Here is a 26,437-nt window from a genome sequence, read left to right as displayed (position 1 = left end):
TAATGCAGAGCGCCAAGCGAGGCAGCTGTTAGTACAATTTTTGTAAGTCTTTGGTATGACTCAGCTGGGGATCGAACCCACGACCTCCTGCATCCAAGGCGGACGCTCTAACCACTAGGCCACCAGAGCGGTTGAAACTGGAATGATAATTCTTGTTTCTACAAGGAACTGTAGACTTCAACACTACAGATTTCACCATATGTCATCGTCTTCCATCTTGGATTCTTCGTTGGGATTTGAACTTGAAATCAGTAGAACATTTTGTTATTAGGACTTCTAAATTTTATTCATGGATTATTCTTGGATTAATTTTGGATTTGATTCTATAAAACTGTAAGTTCATATCTTTTTTTATTTTTACAGAATTTTTACAGGGAAATAAATTATTGTATTTTTTTCAAAGCTTGTTGTTTTCACTCTATCTTGTGTTACTGTTTATTCGAGCCTAAACACGTGACATAAGAATGTACTTTTTAACTGCTCATATATTACCACCATTTTAAATTGATTATACACTTTATTTTATTACACAATCAAACAAAATGTATGAGGCAGATTTTTATCCCTTGATTTGACTTGTCCCATCACAAAATGATAGGGTTCTGTGGAATGTTGTCTCACATTGTAGGGATGCATAAAAACTTTAAAATTGTTGTTGCCACCATATGGGCACTACAGATGGCAATGACATAAGCTCTAATATGTCTTCCATTATTCTCTAAAAAGAAAAAGGTTAGACAATAACAAAACCATGTGCTTATTGTTGAAACTGTAATCAATGAGCTTTTGTACCTGTATGTGTTTGAAATGTGTAGAATGGCTTAAATACATGCTTTCAGGTCAAATGTCATATCACAATTTTTAAACTTTGCAAGATACATTAAGGAAATCAAATTTGACTGGAGAGCAGTTCCACTATCGGACAAACTGATCCAGAACACTATCATACCCTACCAGTTTTATTGCTTTTCGTCTCAGCTCCCACTCATTCCATTCATAGGACATGACAATATTTGTTTCCATGAAATGAGTATCTGTTTGAGTACCACTGTCACATTTTGTTACTGGCTTTTCTATCATTCGACCCTTATCTTTTCCCTGAAAAATAAAGAATATATCTCATATTTACCTACATCGTTTTCTTTATTACTCCCACATATATATTTTAACATTGATGTAAACTGCTATGTATATATCTTAACATAGACGTAAATTGCTACATAAAGGCAATGTCACTTAGGTATAATGCTGTGAAAAAAGACCCCCCAAGCAATGATAATTTTTGTTTCTGTGTCACAGGCAGGGTGATATTATGATACATAAAATTAGGTGACCTGTGAGATACTCTTTATTCTCGTCTCGTAGATTGGATGATTATTATGATAAATACAATAGGGTTACCAATCTGATATTTTTATTTTTGTGTCACATACTTGATGATTATTATCAGAAGTACTATTGGGTGACCATGAGATCATTGTATCTTTGTTATAGATTGGATGATTATTATGGTATGTACAATTTATATGTACAATTTATATGTACAAACATGTGACCACGCTTGTGGATTTTTCTGCAACGTGAAGATTATTCATGGGAGGTTTACAGCAGAAATTGCATCTTTGCTTGTTTCTCATGATACTGGTCTTGCACATGACCAAACTTTTGTTCTACAGCCTAATATATTAATGTATACTCCCAGTGTAACTTACTTCACTATTCCATTTTCTTCCAAATTTTACTTTCCACAGAGCTGTGAGTTTACTTTATTGTTTGGTTATCACTGGATGAACACCTTAATAATTTTGTTCAGAATCTGCTAAAGGTATAGTTTAAAATTTTGCCTAATACTGCAATACTTCAGACTTGAATATTTTTGAGGGATAAGCACTTGGATGTTGCTCAGTAGATTTAACTGTATATTAAGAAGATATAATTGGCTGTTATTCATGCTTAACCTGTCATGACCTGCATTGGAATAGGTGCTGGTCCTAGCTACTGCACTGATTCACCTATACTTAGAACATGGTTACTATTATTGGATACAGGAACCCTTATTATTAGCCATTCCTTATGGATGGACAATTAAATTTGATAGGTTCGTGTAAAAATGATAACAAAAAACATTTTTTCATGTGCACAGGGTGTCAAGCATCATTATTATGAAAACATAGGAATGCCGTTTAAATTAATATATGAATTTTGTTTTTCTTGAAATTATAGCAAAATAAAGGAATAATACAATAAATTAAAACAGAATCAAAATAAATGTATTCCTCTTTACCAAATCATCAACTCCATCCTTTAATTTACTGCTATCAATATTTCACATTATTTGCAAACTGTTACAAATGGAAAAACTACTAAGACAGTAAGTTAATGTGAATGTAGATCGTTACCGGTAGGCTGTTGGTACAAAACAGAAAACAACATTATCCTCAACAAGAAATCATTCTTAACTATCAGATGATGAAGTGTTTAATTTTAGCATTTTTAAACTGAAACACGTACAATAAAAAGCCATGAGTTTTTAACTTAAGCTAGAAGAACAACTTTGGGTCTTCTTACTCAAATGACTGAATGTCTTCAAGTTTCCTCTTTGCCAAGTCACTACCTGTCCTGAAGACTCTTTTTTTACTTAACATCTGTCTTTTTTCCTATTTGGTCCTTCTTTGACTACATCTTACATGGTCCATAACTTTTCTTACACTTTCAGACCTCCTTGTAGCTGTTTCAACCATTATATTGTACTACACTGTCCCCTTAATATCTCATTTCATTTACCCACTTGGCCCCCACCTTGTCCTTCACATATGTAAAGACATCTACTGAAATTATAGGATGGTCCAGCTTTCTCAATTTTGATATAACTTGATGTAACAAATGGAACAATAAGCACATGAGGTTATTTTTTGCATAAGTGAAGATTGCATGCACATTTTTTTAAATGTACTAGTTTTTAGTGAAATTTATTATAAATACAATTATTTCAAAAGTATTGATTTTCATAATCAGCAATCAAATGTTTATAGCATACAATACAAATATGGTTCAAGTTGTTTAGCACCATTCTTCAGCACAAGGTAGGCTATATATAGCGGCCAGTATAACAGGTGGAGGAAGAATTGTGGAAAACCTCGGGAAGAACCACCAACCCACGAGAAGCTACTGGCAAGCTTTCTCACATATCCATGTTAGCAAGCCTGAGACTCGAACCCATGTAGACAGAGGTGAGATGCCAGTGATCCGGAATGGTGAGCGCTTTAGACCACTCTGGTGGATTGAAACACCATTTTTCAGCACAAAATAAACTATACATAGGAAGAACTATCAATGCATGGGAAGCTACTGGCAAGCTTTCTCACATACCTACATTGGCAAAACCCAAGACTCGAGCCCATGTGGACAGAGGTGAGATGTCAGTGACCTGTAAAGGCAATCTCCATAGACCACTCAGTCACCCAAAATCCCTCACATACAGAATGAGGTAGAATTAATAGTTGTACCTGTCAACTAATTAGGAACACAATTAGAGCCAGAAAATCAGTGTTTAGGCCTTAAAGTTTGTTTATCTTTCAAACACACGTGCTTATTTGTGTTATAAAAGTACCTGAAGCCCATATGTGCTTTTTTCACATTGGAATTATTTTCCAAATTTAAAGTGTTAGTAAATGTACCCTGTGGTCCTGTACTGCCATTTTATATATTACTTATGGATGGTAATACAAAAAATACTGAGGTGGCCCATGAGTGGCTCAGTGGGTTCTTGTGGGTTGGTGGTTCTTTCTGGGGTTTTCCCAGGTTCTTCCTCTACCACTTATACTGGCCGCCATGTATAGCCTATCTTGTGCTGAAAAATGGCATTAAACACGATAACAACAATAAAAAATACTGAATGCTGAAAATTCACAGAATAAAAAGTCACTTCATGCAACTTACTGAATATGTGTACCAAATTTTGCTTGAAATATCTTGACTGGTTTGATAGCTATGCTCTAGAAATGAAAATATGTGCAGACAGAGAAATGGACATAGTGACAGTTATACCCCCTTTTTATTATGTATTACATACTAGGTTGATACAATAGTAAACACAAATGAGGAATTCTGTACTTCATACATATATTTCCAACATTTTTCTTTTTATCAATAATACATACTTTCTAAATTACAAGAAAGCAGTCCACTTACTGTTGAATATGGTGTCACAGTTGCAAACTGAGTGTGAAGCTCCAGTAATTGGATCAGTTCTGGACTCTTTTTAGCACCCTCAGCAACCAAAGCAATGAATCTATAAATGATATATCAGAGCAAGCACATAATGTAAAATGTACTGCTATCTTGGTTGTTCTCACTCTCATGTGAAAATCTGCATGGGACATTTTATGCTAACTACTGGTAGGTATAATTTATTTGCCATAATTTTTGAAGGTATTCAGCTGGAAGTTCCTGAGTAACATCTATACTTACAATGTAAAGTTTTGGCATCAAAAAATTACTGAATTAACCATTATGTTGTGCAGAAATTTGTGAAATGGCAAAAACATCTCACTGCAGACAAGCTTTTTGCTAAAAAAAAGTCCAAAACCAAAAAGTTAGGAAAAATAAATAAAAGAACTGAAAAATGATTAAAACTGCCTGAAAATTTAACTGAAAATGATTCAAATTGCCTGAAAATTAAGACAAATACAAATGTTCCTAACAAATTACATTTGTACAACTTTAGTCTTAAAGTCAAAACAACAAACAACCGCTCCGGTGGCCTAGTGGTAAGAGCATCTGCCTTGGATGCAGGAGGTCATGGGTTCGATCCCCGGCCTAGTCAAACCAAAGACTTACAAAATTGGTACTAACAGCTGCCTCGCTTGGCGCCCAGCATTAAGAGGTTAGTATTAGGACTGGTTGGCTTGGTGTCAGGATAATGTGACTGGGTGGGACATCATGCTACATGTCTGCAGCATGAATCCCCAGTGCTAGACATCACTATAAACTGCCACACTGCAGCCATCATAGCAATATGACTGAAAATTTTTTCAAGCTATGTTAAAAATCCAAATCACACACACACAAACACAAAACAATACAAATATTTGTTGAAAAATATAACAAAATTCTTGTGATGGTCCCAAAAATATAAGTAATTATACACACACACCAAATTACATTTGTTCCTCTTAAGTGGTTTTGCTGAATAGTACTAACATGGCTTTTGTCCAGGAGTATGTTTAAAAGTATTAATTAAAACACTGTTGTAATGACCTGAAAATCTAATCTGATGACCATGATAAAGTATGTAATATTTCATAGCTTTAGATTCATTAATTTATTTGCTCATGCTGCAGTATATTTTGGACAGACATTGGTATACTTAAAATGTAAGGATGGACAGCACTGCTGCAAAACAATATGACCCATTCTGCTAAAGCAGAGGGAGGCATACAAAAATATGCTATATTTCGAAAACAGGATGTAAGTCATTATATTTTAACACAATTTTGAAAAACCTGGGGCCCTACAATTTTTTGGGCTTGCTTCTTACCAATATAAATATTTACTGATATGTCCATAATTAATAAAGCCTTTAATGTGTAAAGCTCTCTTGCAAAAATGTTGCACTTTAAAATTTGTGGTATTTATAGTATTCAGACTATGGTCCCTTGCTATAATGCCCCATTGAATACTTTTGTTTTTGTAACAAAGTGTAGTCATGGATTCCATTCAACTGGTCAAATTTTGTTTTATCATTGCTACTTAATTTATTTCATCATAGTTTTAGCATTTGCTCATAAGAACTAATTATAACCTGATTTCCCATCATTAAATACTCAATTATTTTATTTTAATGCACTATCAGGACAAAATTTTATTGGAACGTCCACTGGTATAAGGCTTCCTGACTTATAATGAGTCACTTTAACGTCTTCCATATACAGCATTACCAAAGAGTGCACTGTATACATGTAAGTTATCAATTCATGTAGCATTTGATAAGCCTTTAACTGAAGAGAACAATCTTGTGTTACAAAAACTCATCTTCTCAATCTTACCCCTCTATATTCTGTGCAAATTCTTGGGCTGCCTTCTTGGATGAAAAAGCATAGTAGTGATCTTTATAGCGTAACACTCCTATTTCTGGATTGGCAGGCACCAAGAACCTATCATAATGGCCCAATGTCCAGGCACAGTATCCCTGGAAGTATTCAAAATGCACAAAATTGAGTTTCTCTCATTTCTCTCAAATTCTAAAGCCATGGTTGAAGTAATTACAGTACTTATATACATATTTCTAAACACTGTGAAAAAGAATGTCAAACAATGTATATATGACTTTATCATGGCAAACAGCATTTCTCTCATTCTAACTCAACACCCTGCAGTCTCTGCTATGTTATGACACCTTATGACCAAATATGAACACAGTATGCTGATTATGGAGATTCCAATATAATGCACTGAAATAAAGTACTCTACATGATATAATATTTGAAAAAGAATAAAAATACTGCAATAGTGTTGATACAGACAAAATTGCTTATTCTGCTGCAGTATTATTTAACTGGTTAATAAAGACTATTTATTTATTTATTTATTTATTTATTTACTTAGAGAAGGTAACTCAGTTACAGAAGCAATCTACCTTGAGGCGTACTATCTGTTATGTACAATATATACAGTATATACAACATGATGTGACGAATCTGGCTTGACACTAAATAATCAAGTCATTTTAAAATTCAAATTATCAAGTTTGGAACACATGCACATCTGTGAAAACATAAACATAAATAAAACATAAAATATCATCTTGCACTGAAAAATTCAACTATGAAAATGATGCAAAATTACAGAAAAGCAGTCGGGTCTTTTTGTACTAGAACTGTTCAATTTTCTAAAGATTTCATCCATTTAAAACATTGATTATGCAAATAAGAAATGTTAGGAGCCTGCCTTATGTCACTGGGAATGTTGTTCCATACCAGTGGACCAGTTTATTGAAAGCTTTTTTTTTTTTAAATTCCATCTTTGGCCTTGGTATAATGTAATTTTTATTTTTTCTTATGGACCTTAAATTTGGAGTACCATCAGCATCTCTTTGGTGAAATTATATGCTTCTATATTTACTCAAGTGACAGACAAAATAAATACACTATATATTATTACATAATAAAATTTCACTAGTGATGTGTATTAAAGTGTCAGTACTATTACTATAGTAATAAATAAATGTGTACAGTAGGGAGTATCTATTATAGTATTCTTATGAGGAGCATTCATTATGTGAATCTTCCCTTTAAGGACCATTTGATTTGATATACTGAAGAAATATATATTTCTAAAATTTAATTTAAAGTAGTTATTCATTCTTGAACACAACAAAGTGCTATATAACTTGAGAAATGCCATATTTCCCTGTGTTCTACAAATGAATTTGTGTCTGTTTGCACTCTTGAAAATACATGTACATCAATCATATCTGCAGCCATTCTTTTTATAAGTGTATTCTTAACTTTCAAATATTGAGCCACGCATCATTTACAATTTACAAGACAAAAAAGGTTTATATGTGTGTAATTTAATAAGTAAGAGAACACATAAATTATATAAATTTATTGGGACCCATTTCAGAAGAGAAGAGTTTAGACTGTAGTGTCAAAGACTGATAATTATATCCTCAACTCATTGTTACATAATGCCCTGTTCATCTCTATTATTGCTAGTGTTACTTAATTGTTTTAAATTTAAACAGCTCTTCTGTTTTGTGTTTGAAATCCCATATTGACATCAAGTCAAAGTTGTCCTTGTGCTGAAGTAAAGCTTGGGATATTACATAGACTAAACCAATTAAAAAAATCTTAAACTTGTTGCACACAGCCAATTGACAAAATGCTACAAAATTACTCATTGAAAGCTATGCCATTCACATGCTTTCATGTTACATGTGTACATTACTTTCCTCATGATTCAAACAACTTATAATTATGTTACTTGCAAAATTAAACACTATAAATCATATTAAAGACATATATTAAGAAAAATTTACAAACAGTCAGAAACTTATGACATTACCAAATAATGCTGAAGAGCATAGTGTGATTTTTGGAATTTGTATCAGAGACACATCTGATGTATGGCACTGGATCAAATGACAAAAAAGTTGGCAGTATCAGCAGGCAGGCATTGCTGGGATGTCATTCTCTCTATGAGTTTCATACATTGGAGGAACTCCTGTTCTGGTATTTTCATGGTGAACATTTTATATTTTTAAAGGGGACAGTTTTATAAGCATGGCCTATGAATATGTTTCATTAAACCCAAGTGTTATAAATACCTTTTAATCAATAAATATTAAACTTACAACTTTTTATCAGCATTATCAAATCTAACCATGTGTTATAATAACAGCATTGTATCATGTAAATTAAAGCTGCATGCAAAACCAGAGACATTACCATCAAATAAAAAAACAAACAAGATTTCCACTATTTTACAATCTTGCTGACAGGTGCAGTGAAAGAAGTCTTTTAATAACTACTTTAATGTAGATGATCACTGAAAGCATCTCATCTGCTTAAATGCAAAAGCTCACAGAGTATGCGACTGACTTTGTCATGCGATCCAGAAATCAAGCACTTACATTATCAGCGTGAATCGCTGAACAGTAATGAAACTTAAAGATTTCTTTCGTCTCACATCATGAGCATGTTTTTCATCCATTCACTTATTTGTACGAGTCACTTTCGTAGGGATCTGCACAATCACATGTCCTGTAGAAAGGTATTATACAAATAATAGACCTTACCTTATACAAATAATACAGACCATACCTTATACAAATAATAGACCGTACCTTATACAAATAATACAGACCATACCTTATACAAATAATAGACCTTACCTTATACAAATAATACAGACCATACCTTATACAAATAATAGACCTTGCCTTATACAAATAATAGACTGTACCTTCTACAAATAATAGACCTTACCTTATACAAATATTAGACCTTACCTTGCACAAATAATAGACCTTACCTTATACTGAAGTGGAAGTTTATGAAAATTTTTTGTTGTCTCTGGGAACAGCCAATCTAAATCTCTAAATTCTCTTGGATGTATTCTGTTCTCAACACCACTTGTCTGAAGTAGACACATTACAACACCTTTAAACAATATGCCAAATAACAACAAAGAAGGGTGGGTAAAAATGACATGGATTAATTACCTATATGTGTGTAACCATGGAACATTATATCAATATTTTTGGCACATTGAAAATGATAATAAAAAACCTTCATTGTGAACGGGAAGGGGGAGAGGGAGAATGTCAAAATATCATCTAGACATTATTTATTAACAGTTATTCCCATCTTAATGAAATTAATTTACAATATACAATGTGGTCACTGACAAGAAGATTCATGTATTAGTTAATTAAAACATTAAGTAAAAATTATTAATTAAAAGGTTTTGCCAGAGCTGAAAACATCATTCTGGCTCCTGTTGATCAGAAAGAACAAAACTCATGATACTTAAAATTTAAGTGAAGACAATCTGCATCTGCACCAGTTTAGCACAGAACCAGGTAGTCTCTTGATCGTTATTCATTTTTGATTCAGTACAATATTCTTTTGGTAACAGAAAATAAATACTGAAATATATTTCTTTGGTCGATTAGAAAATACTGCAAAGACTCAATAATATGTAACTATCATACAATAATTGTTTCCATGGGATAACTTTGAGGAAAGCCTCAATCACTGCTGATTTATTCAGCTACTGATAGGTAATACAAATAATTGTATAAATATCTGACAAATGTTATAATGTTGTACCTCTTGTATTCTTTGTTCATCTGTTTTAATCTCCACACCTTCCAGAAATGGAACAAGAACGTCATCATTAAAGAGCTCTCTATGTCCCTAGGATTTTAAAAGAAAAAAGTAATGAACAATAACAAGTAATGTCATAGGAAAACTGCATGCAAGTATGTCTTCTCCTTTGTGTCAATGGACCATATAACTTGGATCCAACAGCAGATTTGCTATAGCATAATGTAATTACAGATCAGGGTCTATGCATTTTGTTATGAGTAATCAGTGGAACAAACAGCACAGACCCTGATCTGCCAGTGCATTATGTAATGTCAAATCAGAGTCTGTTATTTGCCGTTGGACCTGACTTATAAGTGAGTGTTTATGGTACAATTGCTTCATTATTAGTACCATGGAATTTCTCTCTGTTCAATATGGTATTAAAACGTTGTACAAGGGGGAAAAAATATACTCAGATAATTATTTAGTGATTGTTTATGCTAAATTATATTTGTAAAAATCAGTACTAAAAACCCACTTAACCTAAAAATAAGCAGTTTATTCTGAATAAAGAATCTTTTTAAAAATAAGTTTTTATTCTTTGTAGCATCAGTCTATATTTTGCAACATTAGTCTACATTTTGCAACATTAGTCTACATTTTGTAACATGCCCACATTTTCTAACATCAGTCTGCATTCTGTAACATTAGTTTACATTTTGTAGTATTAGTCTAAATTTTGTAACATCAGTCTACATTTTCTTACAAAAATATATGAAATTTGCTTCATAATTTGCAACCATTTAACGAAACAACTCCACAAAATATGGAATGTATGGAAGTGGGATCTTTTCAATGAAAATATCATTTCCATTAATACTTCCGGAGAAGATTCGCTAAATGTTTGTTATTGTAGTGCCTATGTGACCTGTCTGGCAGCATGTCTTAGGTTTGATCCTCACCTCCAACATGCACAAGGTTAAATGATTTATTATTTTTTGTTTCATTTTTCTCAAAATAAATGTGCAACATTGTTGGATGTGGTGTTTGTCAGTGTATGTATCTCTGTATTAACATCAAATGTCATGTGTCATTCATACCTAAATCTGTCTATATGGTTATCTTATTCCAGAACACATGCACAAAAAATGATTCTACAACCTACATTTTGTGTGCATTGGGTAAATTGTGCACTTGTGTTGTGTACTCTAGTCAGCAAGGAATATTGCTGTGAGTAGGTATGTATGAACAGCAATATATAAGCAGAGGGTTTAGTACTAATCTGCTTGACAGTAACCGCTGTCTATTTTCACGTGTTGGTACTCAAAGTACAATTCAGAATATCTGTAAACATATGCAATTACTTGTCAAACACAGCCAATGCTTTATTCCGCTAAAATAACATATTAAAATAAACAACTTGCAAAAGGGATTTTTCTCCCAAGATCTGTGCAGTTCTCACATGAATCCCCTACTTCAAAAAATAACATCAGCTGATGTGCAGCCCCAGAAAAATGAATAAGTTAATTAAACATACATGATTGGCACTTGTTCAACTCTTTATTTTATCTTACAATTCCAAAGGTTTTCCTTTATTTTTATGTAAGAATAGTGATCATGCATCAATTTTGTTTTCTTTCCTGGTATACATGTTTGTTTAATGCCTTGTGTGTGTTGAAATCCTTGTTCTACATGTTCAGGCTTTAACAGCCCTTTTGGTATTTAGTGGATGTTTAAAGTAGAAAATATATGATGGATCCCTATATTATTTCCTCTGTGATTAGCTACATTCCTTCACTTCAAAGACCAACAGATGATAGCATTTATAATCTACCACAAGGATGGTATCAGAACATGTTGGAAATAACTGTACAAATGGATTAAAACTAACGAAAGAGCTAACTTACCCTTGTAAATGGTTCTAGACTGGCTAAAATGTTGCTAAGTACACTAAGAAGAACCATCTCATCCTGAAACCCACTCCACAGCTGAGATAGGTGAATAAACTGAGGCTGAAACATATATCATATTGCAAGTGTAACTGCTTGTTCTAATGACTCTAATTATATAATCAAACAATCTAAATTCAATTATCTTGCAAATATATAAAGTTATACAAATATAAATATGTAAATTATATCATATAGTGAACACCACTATACTGCTAGTGCTCTTATAAGCAAGCAGTACTGAGGTAATTACACCTTGCTAGTGTTCTGGTAAACAACCAGTACAGAGGTAATTATGCTTTCCTAGTATTCTCATAAGCAACCAGTATAGAGGTAATTACATGTTGCTAGTGCTCTGATAAACAATTGGTTCAGAGGTAATTACATCTTGCTAGTGCTCTCGTAAGCAACCAGAAATGAGGTAATTACACTTTGCTGATAGTGCTCTCATAAGCAACCAGTACACAGGTAATTACCACTTGCTTGTGCTTTCATAACCAGCCTACAGAGGTAATTACACTTTGTTGTTAGTGCTCTCATAAGCAACCAGTACAGAGGTCATTAAACCTTGCTGATAGTGATCTTATAAGCAGCCAGTACAGAGGTAGTTACACAATGACTGAAATGTGGCTGACAGCATAACTGATTAGTTTTCTATGAGACTCACAGATGAGCAATAACTGACTGAATGTTAACAGTAGGTAGGTTTTATTTTTTTACTTGTTGTTTTAGCCATCACCAAATGCACTGAAAGCAAAACATGAATTCATATTTATACAATACAATTGTATGTATTTTTGTATTTGAATATCTCAAACTGCCCATTATCATAGGTAGATTTGGATGGCAATAAAAAAACTCATACCCATGAAATAAAGACTACATATATCTTTAATTAAATTGTAGACACTGGTCCAAACCACAAATGACATTTATATGAATGATTACTGAGATAAAGTGTTTAAGAAATGGGTGATATCAATTTTCATACAGTGTTCATCATATTTGATTCAAGTTCGTTTTTGTACGTTAACATACAGTCTTAAATAATGTAGAAACTGAATTAAATGTGTCATTATTTTTACTTTATAAAGCAGATAAACATGGTTGTGAATACAAATATCCTGGTAAACAAACCTGCATTGAAGTTTGCATTCTTGTAGATTCATCAAATTTGCAAATGTTAATATTCTTTAATGATCTGGCATATGATCTTATCTTTCTGTGTATACTTTAATGATTTGGCATGTGATCTTACCATTCTGGTATTCTTTAAGACTGAAACAGCTACCTCTTAAATGAATATTGTTCAAGAATATCTAAATATCATTCACTCCCAAATGATGCCTTTCTTATTTTAATAAACTCTCAATCTATTTACTTTTATCTATTTACAGTAGTCCCCCTCTTGAACGGCCTCCCTGACCAGCGGCCACCCGCTCCTTACGGCCAGAATCTGTTGGCACTGACGAGTTTGTGTTCAAAAGTACCCCTTGCGAAAGGCCACCTGGCTAACGCGACCAGTGGCCAGCATATTAGTGCAATAATATAAAATTTACCCCTCACAAGCAGCCGCATTTTATTTGAATATGTATCCAGAACAAGTATTTTATTCATAACGTGTGTTAAGTAATCTGATTTCTGTTTCCCTGATGTCAGGTTTTCGTTACTGAAAGAAGTGTTGAGTAAAGTACATTTACCACTAAGGTTAATATTATATCATTTACGCCTGACGAGTAGCCAAATTTATTCCACAAAAATCGAGAAAGACTCAAATTTTAATCCATACAAAAGGTTACGTACATATAATCCAATTAGCCTTACTGCTGTGTTATCATAAGATGTCCGGTTTAGTCACTGATAATTGTTAATATTACAATTATTGAACAGTAGTAACAGCTGAGAAGTGGCAGTATCGATGTACAATACCCAAGTCAGTAGGAAAATGGCTTGATAGCCTTTATGGCTTCCCTTAGTAAGACGTTGAGCTTGTTCACTTCGATAATCAGTGGCTATTACTACTGACAATAATTGTCAAAATTACGAATCTTAACGGCCGCAAGGTCAAATCTGCATGATGTTAATGGTACATATCGAAGCCGTTTTAGCTTCTCTCACTTAGTGTAAAGAAACATATAAAAACAATAGGGTACCAGGCTGTGACTAATGAATCACGTGACAAGATCACTTCCTTTAAAAACACATGACAATTTGTTTAGATGCATACAAAATTGTTTTATCAGTATTGTAGTTGGCAACATAAATAACTTACTGCAAAAAGATCAACATGTCATCGCGGAAAAGAAAAATTATCAGTTTAGAAGAGAGAGTGAAAGTAATTCAACTGACGGGGGGGGGGGGTGTCGTCGAGGATCCTTGCAGAAAACTAATGTCGGGAAGATTCAGATAAACAATATCGTGAACGATAATGAAACAATAATGCAGAAGTGGGAAGGTGAAATGGACGGAGAAAGGAAGATTGTTTGAGCCAGGATACATTTGTATCCTGATTTGAATGACAAGAAAAAGCAACAATTTTGTGAGTTGAATTGGGATATGACGACTTTACCGCAAGTAACGGATGGTTGCACAGATTTCAAGTGCTACACAATATTAAGTGTTCTGTCCTTAGTGGAGAATCAGCTGATGTTAATAATGAAGTTGTCGAAGATTGGAACAAAAGACTAAACGATAAATGCAGGGGATATGACAGCAAGGATATTTTTAATGTGACGAGACTGGTTTGTTTTTTAGACTGTTACCAACAAAGTGACAGATGATGTGATCTGTAACATAATTATAAAGACAGTTTTAAAACTATATCAATGGTTATTTATAACATTCTTTTGAAAATGATGACACAGTTTGTATTACATTTATTTCACATGCATGTGATTTTTTAATGAAAATATTAAATATTTAAAATTAAATGTACTTGTGACTTTCTTCATATGTATTTACTATTCGCATTTGTCATCCCCCTCTAGAAAGGCCACCCGCATTATAAGGCCACTTCCCTGCTGCATTAGGGGTGGCCTTATAAGAGGGGGACTACTGTACCCTGAAATAAAGACAAAACATCATCTCAAGAATGGCTTATATTGCAACTGAGGCACCAAAATGTAAAAGTAGAAAGGATTAATGAAGAAAGGATTAAGTTAATGATATTCAAAGATAGAGTTTAACACTGTCCATTTCCTGTATGGATCAATGATCTAACTGCCATACTGTTCATAGTATTATACTTACATAAACTTGTGCTGTTGGGACAGCAGTTTTAGACTGAACAGTTCCTTGCAGTTGTTCCATTCGAGCAGCAAGTTGTTGTTCTAACAGCTCAACCTGTTGGGCACAGCTAATTACATCATTCTGAAATATAAAGATATGTGTGAAAATTGAAGGAAATCAGTGAGGACACTTAAAATATTTCTATTTTAAGTTAGCCACAGTTTTCTTGTGAAAAGTAATTACATACTGTTACGAATCTATGGTATAAACTAAGCAACAGAAAAGAGTGAAAGCCAATAAGTTTTGTAAAATTCAACACATAATTTCCCTAGAATACAAAGTGAAACATAAAATGAACTGACAGCATTGTGAATTAAATCCCAAATAATCCTAAAAGTATGATCATAATCCCAATATATAAAGTTTCAACTGAATGTCAGTGGTATTTCGAATAAGTTCCAACACTGAATTTGTTGACGTGCATGTAGTCTTGAATGTGTTAATGTGCCAATGGCCTGGAGTGTGATGATGTACTAACAGTATTTTGATGTATCATAATAATATTGTCCAAAAATGTTCCTGACTGAATTCACTTTAATTTGAAATTAACATTTCTGTCCAAGAACAATACTGATGAGCATTTTGTATTTCCAATTAATAATAATCTGAATATGTAATTCCACCCAAATTAAAATCTACTGATTCTTCTTCAAGATGTTAGGGTAAGAATGAATAATTTCTCAAGTAAACAGCATTACATAAAAAGCTAAGACAAAAAAATAGAACCAGGATGAGGGTCAAAAGTTAATTTTTTAGAACATTCTAAGCTGTCAACAAGACAAGGTCCATTACTAAAATTATAATAAAGAACATGGCAAATATTTGGTACATCAGGTTCTTCCATGGTGGAATTCCAATGTCCTAGACTCGGGTTAAGATAAATATGTTTATTTTCACTGATAATCATCCTAATATTTAATATATTCTCACAGAGAAATAATATCTATGTATTATGTTGTTTACAAGACCAATGTCCCTAGTCAGGTATACAGTGAACTTGATTTTGGACAAGTACAATATATATATATATATATATATATATATATATATATATATATATATATATAAAACTGCTGGATTAAATTAAAGAAATATATTGAAAAATTGTTTAATTCATTTGTAATAAAATTAAAAAAAAGGATGATAAGGCAGATTCATGTCCTATCATGTACTGGTGCTAAAAGAATCAGAAGAAAAGTGTACCCTTTGACCTATGACTCCTATCAACCTGATCTGTATTATTCTAGTTACACTGTAGAATTTATCAGTGACCTTTCAAAAAGAATTGTGGCAAAATTATTTTAGCATAGCATTCACTGCTATGCTTTTTAAAATAGTTCACATAATGCTGATGCGTGGGAAAGGCTTATGTCTGACTTTAGTAACAGATACTACTGTTTTGTGGAAGAAATACATGAAAATTACCCAGCAGGTTTGTTTAAATACTTGCAATTTAAATGGTTTAGTTATGCAATCAAAATTTAATAATACAAAAATTAAAATCTGTATGGTCCTTTTAGTTCTGCTTTTGGGTAACTGAGCAACAATGAATGTAGGCCAGACAAAGTTCTTTGCTTATGACTCTTACAATGTAGAAAATGTTTGACACACATTTACATTTCTTAGACCAACACAGACTGACATTTAATTTTAATCACTGTTAGGAAAACTGTGCTGTCCAAAGCAGACAGTTGATGAAATGTCTGCTTGTGTGTACTTGGAAAATGTTCTTGAAAAAGCACCAAGTACATTAACTTTGCCTGTAAATGAAATACAAAAACAGATTTTCAGAGTGTAGGCATTACTATTTTCTGAATATGAACATATGACATTTTAAAACATTAGAAAAACTGCAACAATAGTATTGGCTCATTTTATTTATAACTTATATCTGAAGTTCAGGCAGTTTAAATAGGCACTTAGAGGTAGCATTCATCAATAAGATGCACATAAGAAGTAAGACCTATTGATGTGTTCTTAAATGTAACCAACCACATTGTTTATGTCAAAATAAAGAAAGCTAGGTTCTTTAAACCTACCCTAGGAAATATATATTTTTCTTTTCATAAGGATTACTGGTGGGGAAAATCAGGTGGGACACATTTTCTTAAAATTATAACCATTTGCAAATATGTAAAACTTGGGAGCAAAACCAAAATATTTAGTCTTTTCATTGTGGTGTCCGAAAAAAATGTAATAATGCTTTTTGTATGGTGTGGAAATATCACTTATATACCAGTATGAAAGGCTATATGAAAAGCTTCTGGGCTCATCTTCTATGATTTTAATAATGTACATTGAATTAATAAAATATAATTAAAAAACACTCTGTTGTTTATTAGCTGCAACTTATTACCAAAATGACCCTTAGGAAGGCTTCATGCTGTCTGGTGTTGATCATGGCTTCTTTAAGCAACTGATGTGAGGGTCCTTCGGTAGACTTGCTGTTCAGATATTTCTCAAGCAATGCTGAAATTAAGTGAAGGTGAATATGCATAATTAATGTATCACCATATGTGCTGCAGAGAAGTAAGTATTTAGAAACGTGTTAATATGACACAGACCGCCCCCAATATGACACATCTGAAAAGTACATTTTTAAATACAGAATAGGGGCTATAACTCTGCCAATTTTTGTGTGTGTCTAAAATAGTGAAAATAAAACTTGATCTAAGTCTTTTCAGAGTAAGCCCTCAATATAAAGTAGTTTCTGTCCATGCAGTGTTTTAAAGATTTTGAATAGAAACTAAATTCTGGTGCAATCAAAGGGAAAAGTTCTAAGTCAAACAGAGGTCAAAATTCTGCTAAATTTTGTTACAAAATGGTGAAAATCAGATTGGACCAAGGTTTTCATAACCTAAAATCTCATACAAAATTTGGTTTAATTCCACAATATTTTTAAAAGTTACTGAACAGATATAAAATTGGCAAAGGAAGTGACATGACAGCCATGGGCAACACTACAAAAATTAAAAATGATCGCCTCCACCCCAACATGGTGCGGCAACTTGTGGTATATGACAAGTTGTCTAATTAGGAAATGTAAGTGGACCATCCTTATACCTTAAACAGCAATGACTAAACTGAAGAATATTGCTCTGTGCCTTAGCCCTTAAGGATAGGATCCCAAATTGCTATGTAACACATTCTAATGACAATATACAAAGTTGATCAAGTTTCATCCATTGATCTCAAACAGCTCTAAAGTTATAGAATAGCAAACTTATAATATTAACCTTGACCATGACCTAGAAGAAATGACATCCCCAATGTGATATATTACATGCTTCATAATGGTGATACATATAAATATACTAACTTTGATCCCTTTATCTCAAACAACTCTAATGTCAAGAAGTAGAAAGGAATGAATAATGCCATTGTATAATATTGACTAGTGACCTTATTAATATTAAAGACAGAACCCTAATGTTGTATTTGGAACACTGTCTAATAATGATATATAAGCATTATATATTTTTCTTTAATGGATTTAAAGCTACAGCATGAATGAAAGCAAATTAGATCAATGCATGAAACAATACAAATTTGAATATGACATCCCGTTTTTTTGCTTGAAGGCAGGGATAAAGATTTTGCCAGAGGAATTCTCCCAAGAATGCACCACCATTAAATGGATAATCATTTTTATGCAAGCACAGTACAAGAATTCTGTAAGAGTATATCATATATCTGTACTGTGTTTAACAGTTCTGTGTGTCATCAATAGCTGGGCATGGTTGACTTACTGTCAAAGAGATTATTATAGTCTCAACCTCTAAGATGTTTCATCCAACATTTAAAATGTATTTGCTTCCATATCAGCAAGCCATCTTTAAAGTTCTGTCTTATTATGTATGGAAAAGCAATTTACAGACATTTTCTTCCCTGTTTGTTTTATAGTGACCATAACTTGAGGTCTTTTGAACACCAATTCAGAAGGATTCTATACTGCTCTAGGTACAATATATTCACAACATTTAGTGAAGTTATTTTGTCTAAAACTGAACTTAGCACTTGGAAACCAAACTTGTTTTCTTAATTGACTCAGTGCTACCTTGACATTATACTTTGGACCCTATCCTAGGTGCAAGCCATCAACAAAGTTTGGTGAAGGTATGTTGTCTTGAAATAAAGTTCTTTTTAAGGAACTGTGACCCTGACCTTCTAACCCCCAAAATAATATGTTTCTTCCCCACAAACAACATACGTCATTCAAATAAGTTTGGAAAAAGTATATTGTTCAGAATTAAAGTTGTTGTGCAAAAACAAGGTTTTAGTTACAATGACCCTGACCATTATTTGAGTCAAAGTGACCATGACCTTTACCCACACCCCAACCTCCACTTCTTCCATATTTCAAGTGCAAACCCATCTACATGTAAAATTGTTTAGTGATGGTACATGGTCAACCAAAGTAAAATTCTTGTGCAGAAACTAATCTTTTTCATTGAGTCATTATGACCTCACCCAAAGTGTAAACCATTCACAAAAATCTGGCAAAGGGACACAGTCAACAGTTTTAGCCTAGAAACAAAAGTTACTGAACAGACACCAAACACAGACTTCCAGAAGGCCAGCTTGATTGATGGACATGACAGTCATATAATAATATTATGTTAATTGTAAGACATCAACCTGTGTATTTATGAGCATATCGTAGAGAGCCCTGGATCTCTGCATCCACGTTCTGTGTTGTGGCAGGAACAGCTTCATTCAAAATGGCAGGTACTGGAAAATATATGCATGATGTAGTTACAATATATATAGAAGAAAATAATGAATATTGTTTTATTAATAGGCCACTTTTACATTCAATATGATTTTTTTTTTTAAATTGTGTCTTGCATATAACCATGAATGCCATTATAAAAAAAATGTCCATACCAATCATTGCTAAATCTTTATTTTACTTTCTTGGAGGTGGGGTGGAGAAGAGGGGAATAAAATCAAAATGATCTTGGCACAACTGTATAGGCTACAATTTGTGACTATCATTCTATTTGTCAAAGCATGTATCCACAACATATTTTTATCCATTCAGTGATACTTTTAAAGAGATATGTACATAATATTTTCTAAAATATAAGTATTGGCATTTACTAAGTAGATCTACACTTTTACAAACAAACTTTCACTAGTAACAGTTAATTATCTAATGTTATTTATAAGTGTATAATATTAGTGTTCAGTATAAATTATGCCATACTGTGAAAAGCTTAACATCACATACCATATCAATGAGTGAAAAAAGGTAGTCTTTAGCAGTTATGTCATAGAATCTCAAAATCATGTTCATCAAACAAACAAATCATGGAACTACATGAAATAATAAAATTCAATTTTATGGCATATGTACGTGTACAGTGAAAGCTCTTAAGACTGAATACCAGTGGAACAAGTAAATATTTTGATTCCAATGGCTTTTCACATTAATGTGAGTTTTAAAATTGATTAAAAAAAATGAGATACAATCAGTTATGTCCCCTTGGTTATAACACAATATGCATAATGAATATTGACTACATTATGTATTTTTAATATATTAATCTTGTTTCCATTAATACTTATAGTGTAAATGCTTACCCAAATTGTGTTGGAAAAACATGCAATTGTACTTTCATTTAAATTTACGTATTTGATAAAATATTGAATGAGACAGCATTGTTGCAAAATTGTGAATGCTGCTCTTTAACTTCTATAATGTCAAAGATGAGTGTGTGAGCATTGTTTTATGTATAAAAGTCAACTGATTGAGAATCATTTTGATGTACAGTACTGGATATAAATGATCAATAAATACAAATAATTTTCTTTTAATTTGCACAACCACTGACATTATAGTAAAAACAATAATTCTGAATGCGGCTATTTTAGCCAGATGTATGGACACTGATCTATAGCTTATTGTTAGAAAAGCCATAATTGATCCCAGTGAATATGACAAGCTTTTTCTACTTTATACATGGCAGTAGATTATTAATGGACTGTTGGTCAACTTCAGACTTAGGTTCTGGCATCTACCTGGCCATGTTTTAAGAATTTTTTTAATTTTATAGGGTTCATATTAATGTAAAAATTGAATTTGGTACTAGTTTGGGGTGTCTAGGATAGAAGAGTTCCACTTTAAAGACTAGTTTATATCAGAAGCAAAGAAAGAAAAATTTGGGACAGAAAAGTATTATTTTAAAGAAGATTTTGCTTAATGAACTTATTTATATATCAGAACAAATATAATGAGCACCCATAGTAACAGGGACACATGACTAAAAATTATTTTTGGACAATGATAACCATTACTAGGTGAGATGGACTCACAGTCATCTATTCCTTCTCCCCCTTTGCCACACTCCTTATTGAAGAGACGGATTCCTGTCACAATCATAGTGAGTTCCAAGAGTTGTCTCTCCTTGTCCCTCTTTGATAGGGACATGAAGGTTCCTAGCTCTGTCTGTGGAAACACACTTTGAAGGGCAGCTGAAAGCAAATTAATCATGTACTTTAATGGCTGTGGAGTGAAATTACATATCAGAGTAAATTTCTTGCAGGAATTAAATAATACTCTGCACAGTTTGCGTTCAAACATAGTTAATACCTTTACATCCTGAAGAAAATGAAAATAAAAAAGCATGTCAGAGGAAATATTAACTCAGAACAAACAGTAGTTTGTGCAAGCTAATAATGTCATCTTCAAGATTATGCATTTATGAAGTAATATTTTACTTGTGAAATATAACAAAATATCAGATGGGTTGAAAAGAACTCATATCAGGACCTTGAATACATGTGATTTTACCAGTCGTAGAACACAAATACCATTTTAAAGGCCATCTAGTGCACATGACATTTATAGTTCAAATATGCTGCTTGTGAAAATTAAAACAATGTGGAAAAAAGAAATAAAAAATATGGCACACATGTATTTGCATGTTCTATCCACACATTAAAGAAGCCAGCCTGAACTAGCCTACTTGGGAAATTATCTATTCCAGCATATAGCAACTGATGCAGTAATCTGTGCCTGAGTAAATGGATTAAGAAGGCTAACATATGTAAACAACTAATTATAGGCTTTTAAATAATCAAAGGTTCAAAGGTGGTACATGATAGCTTTTGAATCTTTTATTAAAAATTGGCCAACCTTTGCTGCAGGTGAGATAAAAAGGAGAGACTGACCCAAAAATTATTTCAGCATAAACACTCAAGTATAGATTTGTTTGTCTTTTTTAATTGTTAACTTCATGCATTGTTCAAAAAGTTCAAAGAGATAATTTAAGCACAGCTCTTAAACTTTAGGTTCATGTCAAAATGATATCACCAGGCATCTGCATACACCAATGCTCAGAAGAAATGATTCTTGTGTTACAAATACACCCAATCTGAAGACCTTATTGGAGACTTGATCAAATGTGAATAAAAAGTGGTACTGTTTGTTTGAAATTTATATGGCAGAGAACAGTTTGACATTCTTCATGGCAGCTCATACTCAACTGCATAAAATTATGATTCTAACCTAAAACTGAGCAGAAATGCTCATGCCATGGTACAAAGACAACAAACACTGTCACTCAGACATTATCCCAATACATTCTAATGATGATACAGAAGGACATTCTCCATTCTTTGCAAAATACAAAGTGATTCAAGGTTAAATCTGGACCAGAAAACTTTTGACAGCCTGCTATTTGTGAAATTTAAGAATCATTATGAATGTCATCAGTGACCACCAGTCAGTAACCTTACAAAAAAAAAGCAAAATTTCTTGTGGATTTTATATACAATCTTAGCATTGAACTAAGAGATATACAACTCTTTTGGAGGCACAGTAGTCTAAGGTGTGCACTTTTACCAATCACTGCCAGCTCAATTCCAGGTTGGTCAACAACATCAGCATGTGAGAAAGCTTGCCAGTATTGTTCTGTGGGTTGGCAGTTCTTTACAGGTTTTGCTGGGTTCTTTCTCCACCAGATAAACTGACTGGTCTAGTATGTGTTTGAAAAATAGTTTTAAACCCACAGCAAGAACAATTATTTCTTTTTCATTTAACTGAGAGCACACTCAGACTCAAATTAGTTAATAATTATTGTAACATTTTTGTTTTTCATCAGAATCTGATTCATGCTTAAAACTTGCTGTTTTATCAGAGTATGAAAAGAATATGTATTATGTCAAAACTGCACTTGCTTTGTTTTTAATTCCCTTGAAATGCAAAAAATAAAATCTATTGGATGGTTTAGAGCCAATCTACAGATGAATTTACTGGTTTGATGTTTTAGTTACATGTGTGACTGTATGATATAAAAGATTGGTGAAATCATTTCTTTACTATTAAGAATGATGTAGGTACAATGTATTCTAGTGTCACTACTTTAATCCTTGGCATTGGTAGAAATGAGGTTACCATCAGGAATAATATACATTACTCCAAGAAGTCTTGTTGAAAGTCACCAAACTTTTCTGTCAGAAGCACAAAAATGTATGAAATGATTTTACTTCCCTTTGAACCCATAGCATGATAAATTTTTACTCTGTGTGATACAAATAAATGGTCACCTATTTAATTGATAGCTTGTTGATGTTTACTGTACAGTTTAGTTTCATAAATGTCAAAGGCTCCAAGTGTGCAATTTCAAAGTTACAGCCTAAGTTAATTTTTTGTGTACAGTGTTGTGACTAGAAGTCACAGGTTTAATATACCTGGATTTTACCAGCATCTGTCAAAGCCATGAAGAATAAATGCTGTGAAAATTCTGGTCTTATTTAGTTTAATCCAAGACACTGTTTACCGGTCTATAATCATGACCCACCTGTTGCTTCTCTAACAACTGCAATGTCAGTTGGACTGCCTAGTCCAGACCGCAGTAGGACTGCTGATACAATTTTTCTGTACAGACTTTCTAGCTCTTCTCTTGTACGTGCTCTGCTGTCTGTGATCTCACGGATTACAGGCTGAAGACGAGATTCCAAGACCCTCCTATGTTCCTCCAGAAAATCAGCTGCAATGATTACAAAAGCGCCAATTCAAACTGAAAATCTGCTCCCCCCTCCCAATAAATGATATAAAATCAGTACCAAAAACACAATATATATTCTGTTGTAATGTACTGGGTTGATTATTGAAATAACATTAGATACTGTAGTTACCTACTTTTAAGTCAAATCCCGCTGTAAACTGCACACATCCATATCTGCTGGTGCATAACATGCCAGCAGATTTAGATCTATGCAGTTTGCTAGGAGTAATCAGCAGAACAAACAAATCTGACCCTCATCTTCTGGTGGATAATGTAATGGCAGATCAAGGTCTATGTTGTTTGCAGCTGAACCTGACATGCAAGCAAGTACATACACTAGCACGAATTGTGATCTACAAAATTAGTGTACTTCAAAACTGTCAAAATAATAAAATGTGACAAAATATTATCATCCAAGAATCCAATGAAAGAATATCTGAAATACTGAGCAAAAAATCCAAACATTATGACAGCTACTAAGTTGCAACAAGCCATCACAAATTTGTAAGTAGCTTTAACTATTTAGTATCTCTTGACAAAAACATGATCTAATAGCTGTTGTTGCAGAAGCTGTTGTGACACATACTCTATGATGCACTGATCAATTTAATTTTTGGCATTAAAAAGCAACAATATACAAGCATATTTAACTTTTAACTAAGAACTTTTCTTGCAAAAAATACTGTTTTCATATTGGTCAATCTATATTTTTCTGTTTCTTTATTTCTTTTGGCTTCATGTGTATAATTAGATACAAGAAATTTACCTCTTGTTGTATAGTTCATATCAAAGTAGACTTGCATCTTCACTGTGTCCAGTGATGGGGACCTGGTATCCATCAAACGGTCCACACAAAGCTAATGAAATAATAATAATAACAATAACAACAATAATAAAAATAACAGCAGGAGCAAAGTTGATGATGATGACTTATGCAGATAATGGTAAAAATTAAAATAAATAAATAAATAAGTAAATAAATAAATAATGAGAATGATCATTCTATTATAATTATTACTATTCTTCACATCATTATGAATAAACATTCCCATGAAAAATTATATACAGTATCCAACGTATTCCTTGAAATCCAGTAAGAAACTAGGCTTAGACATAATTTTCTTTATCTCATGTCATTATCATTTAATTATATGCATCTTATTGAAGATAATATATTAATTCATACACATTTGATATGGGATGATACATATCTTTATAATAAATAATAATTTTGAGATATGATAAACCCTTGTATATATCCAAAACGTTACATAATATAATCAATAACAAAGATAAAAAAGTTACAGGAAAGACATGTTTTTACATTTTTTTCAGCAACATACTTTAACCCAGGTGCAAAATCTTACTGTGTTTAAAATATCTGAATGTTGAACATGATTATATAAATGCCATTTTATGACTTTATGTCCAATGACACTTGACTCTTAGTGTTCAGTGAAATGTGCAACATGGTATCATACCTTAATTAACTTCTGTACATCATCCTTGGTTAACGTTCTGTCCACATTAAATTCATTAGAAGGATCTAATACAACAGCCTTTACCTGATAATATATATATATTATCATTATTCATGTTATCTATTTTGTTATCATCAATTGAGTATCAAATTAAAAGAATTTAAAGACCAAACAATATCATTTAATTAAAAAAACATAAACAGAACATAAAGAATTTTCCTTTTTTACAAAAATATGAGTATAATATTAACCTTCTAAAAAAAACAAGGATTAATTTCCACAACTGATTCCACATTTTCAACCATTGGTTTTCAAAATGGAAATGATACATCATTGTTCAAAAGTGATAAATAATATATCTGCCAAATTCCAGCTACAAGAAAAAAATCTGAAATATATCAACTTTTAGGAATTTCAAGAGATACAGACATGTAGACTAGAGACAAAAAAGAATCTATAAATGAATGAAAATTTTATATAGAATTTTGAAGTTTTGGCACCTTGCAAAAAAAGCAAAAGGTATGTACCAACAACTTGCTACCATAATACTAAAAGCATTAACATATGTCATGCCAAGTTGTTTCTATGTCATTCTGACCCATAGGAAGTATCATGAACTATCCTGGTACAGTATTATAAATCATAACATTTCTACGTCATTACATTTTGGTGAATCCATTGCTTGTAAAAAGGAATTTCATGATCATCTGTATTTTATCACAGATACTTTTGTATTTACTTGACATAGTTCCCTTGTGAAATGTATCACAATTTTGTACTATTTACAAGTTTTATTTGCAGTTCCATCTAAGAAAAAATATAAAATAAATGTCAATACAGCTAAACTTGTTTTGAAAGACCCCCCCTTCTGCCAATAAAGCATGGTCTTT

General features: G+C 32.6%; 1 protein-coding gene across 1 annotated transcript in view; it reads right to left on the bottom strand.

Moving 5' to 3' along the window:
- Positions 1–26,437, bottom strand: part of LOC149795695 (cilia- and flagella-associated protein 206-like) — a 41,226-nt gene that overhangs the window by 3,660 nt on the left and 11,129 nt on the right. Inside the window, exons 3-15 of the mRNA XM_089965575.1 lie at positions 25,548–25,631; positions 24,833–24,923; positions 23,860–24,048; positions 21,371–21,529; positions 19,691–19,783; positions 17,409–17,521; positions 15,014–15,133; positions 11,723–11,827; positions 9,837–9,923; positions 9,037–9,141; positions 6,048–6,190; positions 4,192–4,291; positions 955–1,098 (exon numbers count right to left, since the gene is read on the bottom strand). Of these exons, the coding sequence (XP_089821701.1) occupies positions 955–1,098; positions 4,192–4,291; positions 6,048–6,190; positions 9,037–9,141; positions 9,837–9,923; positions 11,723–11,827; positions 15,014–15,133; positions 17,409–17,521; positions 19,691–19,783; positions 21,371–21,529; positions 23,860–24,048; positions 24,833–24,923; positions 25,548–25,631 (1,533 nt within the window). The remainder of the gene's footprint in view (positions 1–954; positions 1,099–4,191; positions 4,292–6,047; positions 6,191–9,036; positions 9,142–9,836; positions 9,924–11,722; positions 11,828–15,013; positions 15,134–17,408; positions 17,522–19,690; positions 19,784–21,370; positions 21,530–23,859; positions 24,049–24,832; positions 24,924–25,547; positions 25,632–26,437) is intronic.

Source organism: Sinohyriopsis cumingii, chromosome 7, assembly GCF_028554795.1.
Source record: "Sinohyriopsis cumingii isolate HCF-2022 chromosome 7, ASM2855479v2, whole genome shotgun sequence".
In the NCBI taxonomy this organism is placed as follows: domain Eukaryota; kingdom Metazoa; phylum Mollusca; class Bivalvia; order Unionida; family Unionidae; genus Sinohyriopsis; species Sinohyriopsis cumingii.
This window is presented reverse-complemented; position numbering and strand designations above follow the sequence as displayed.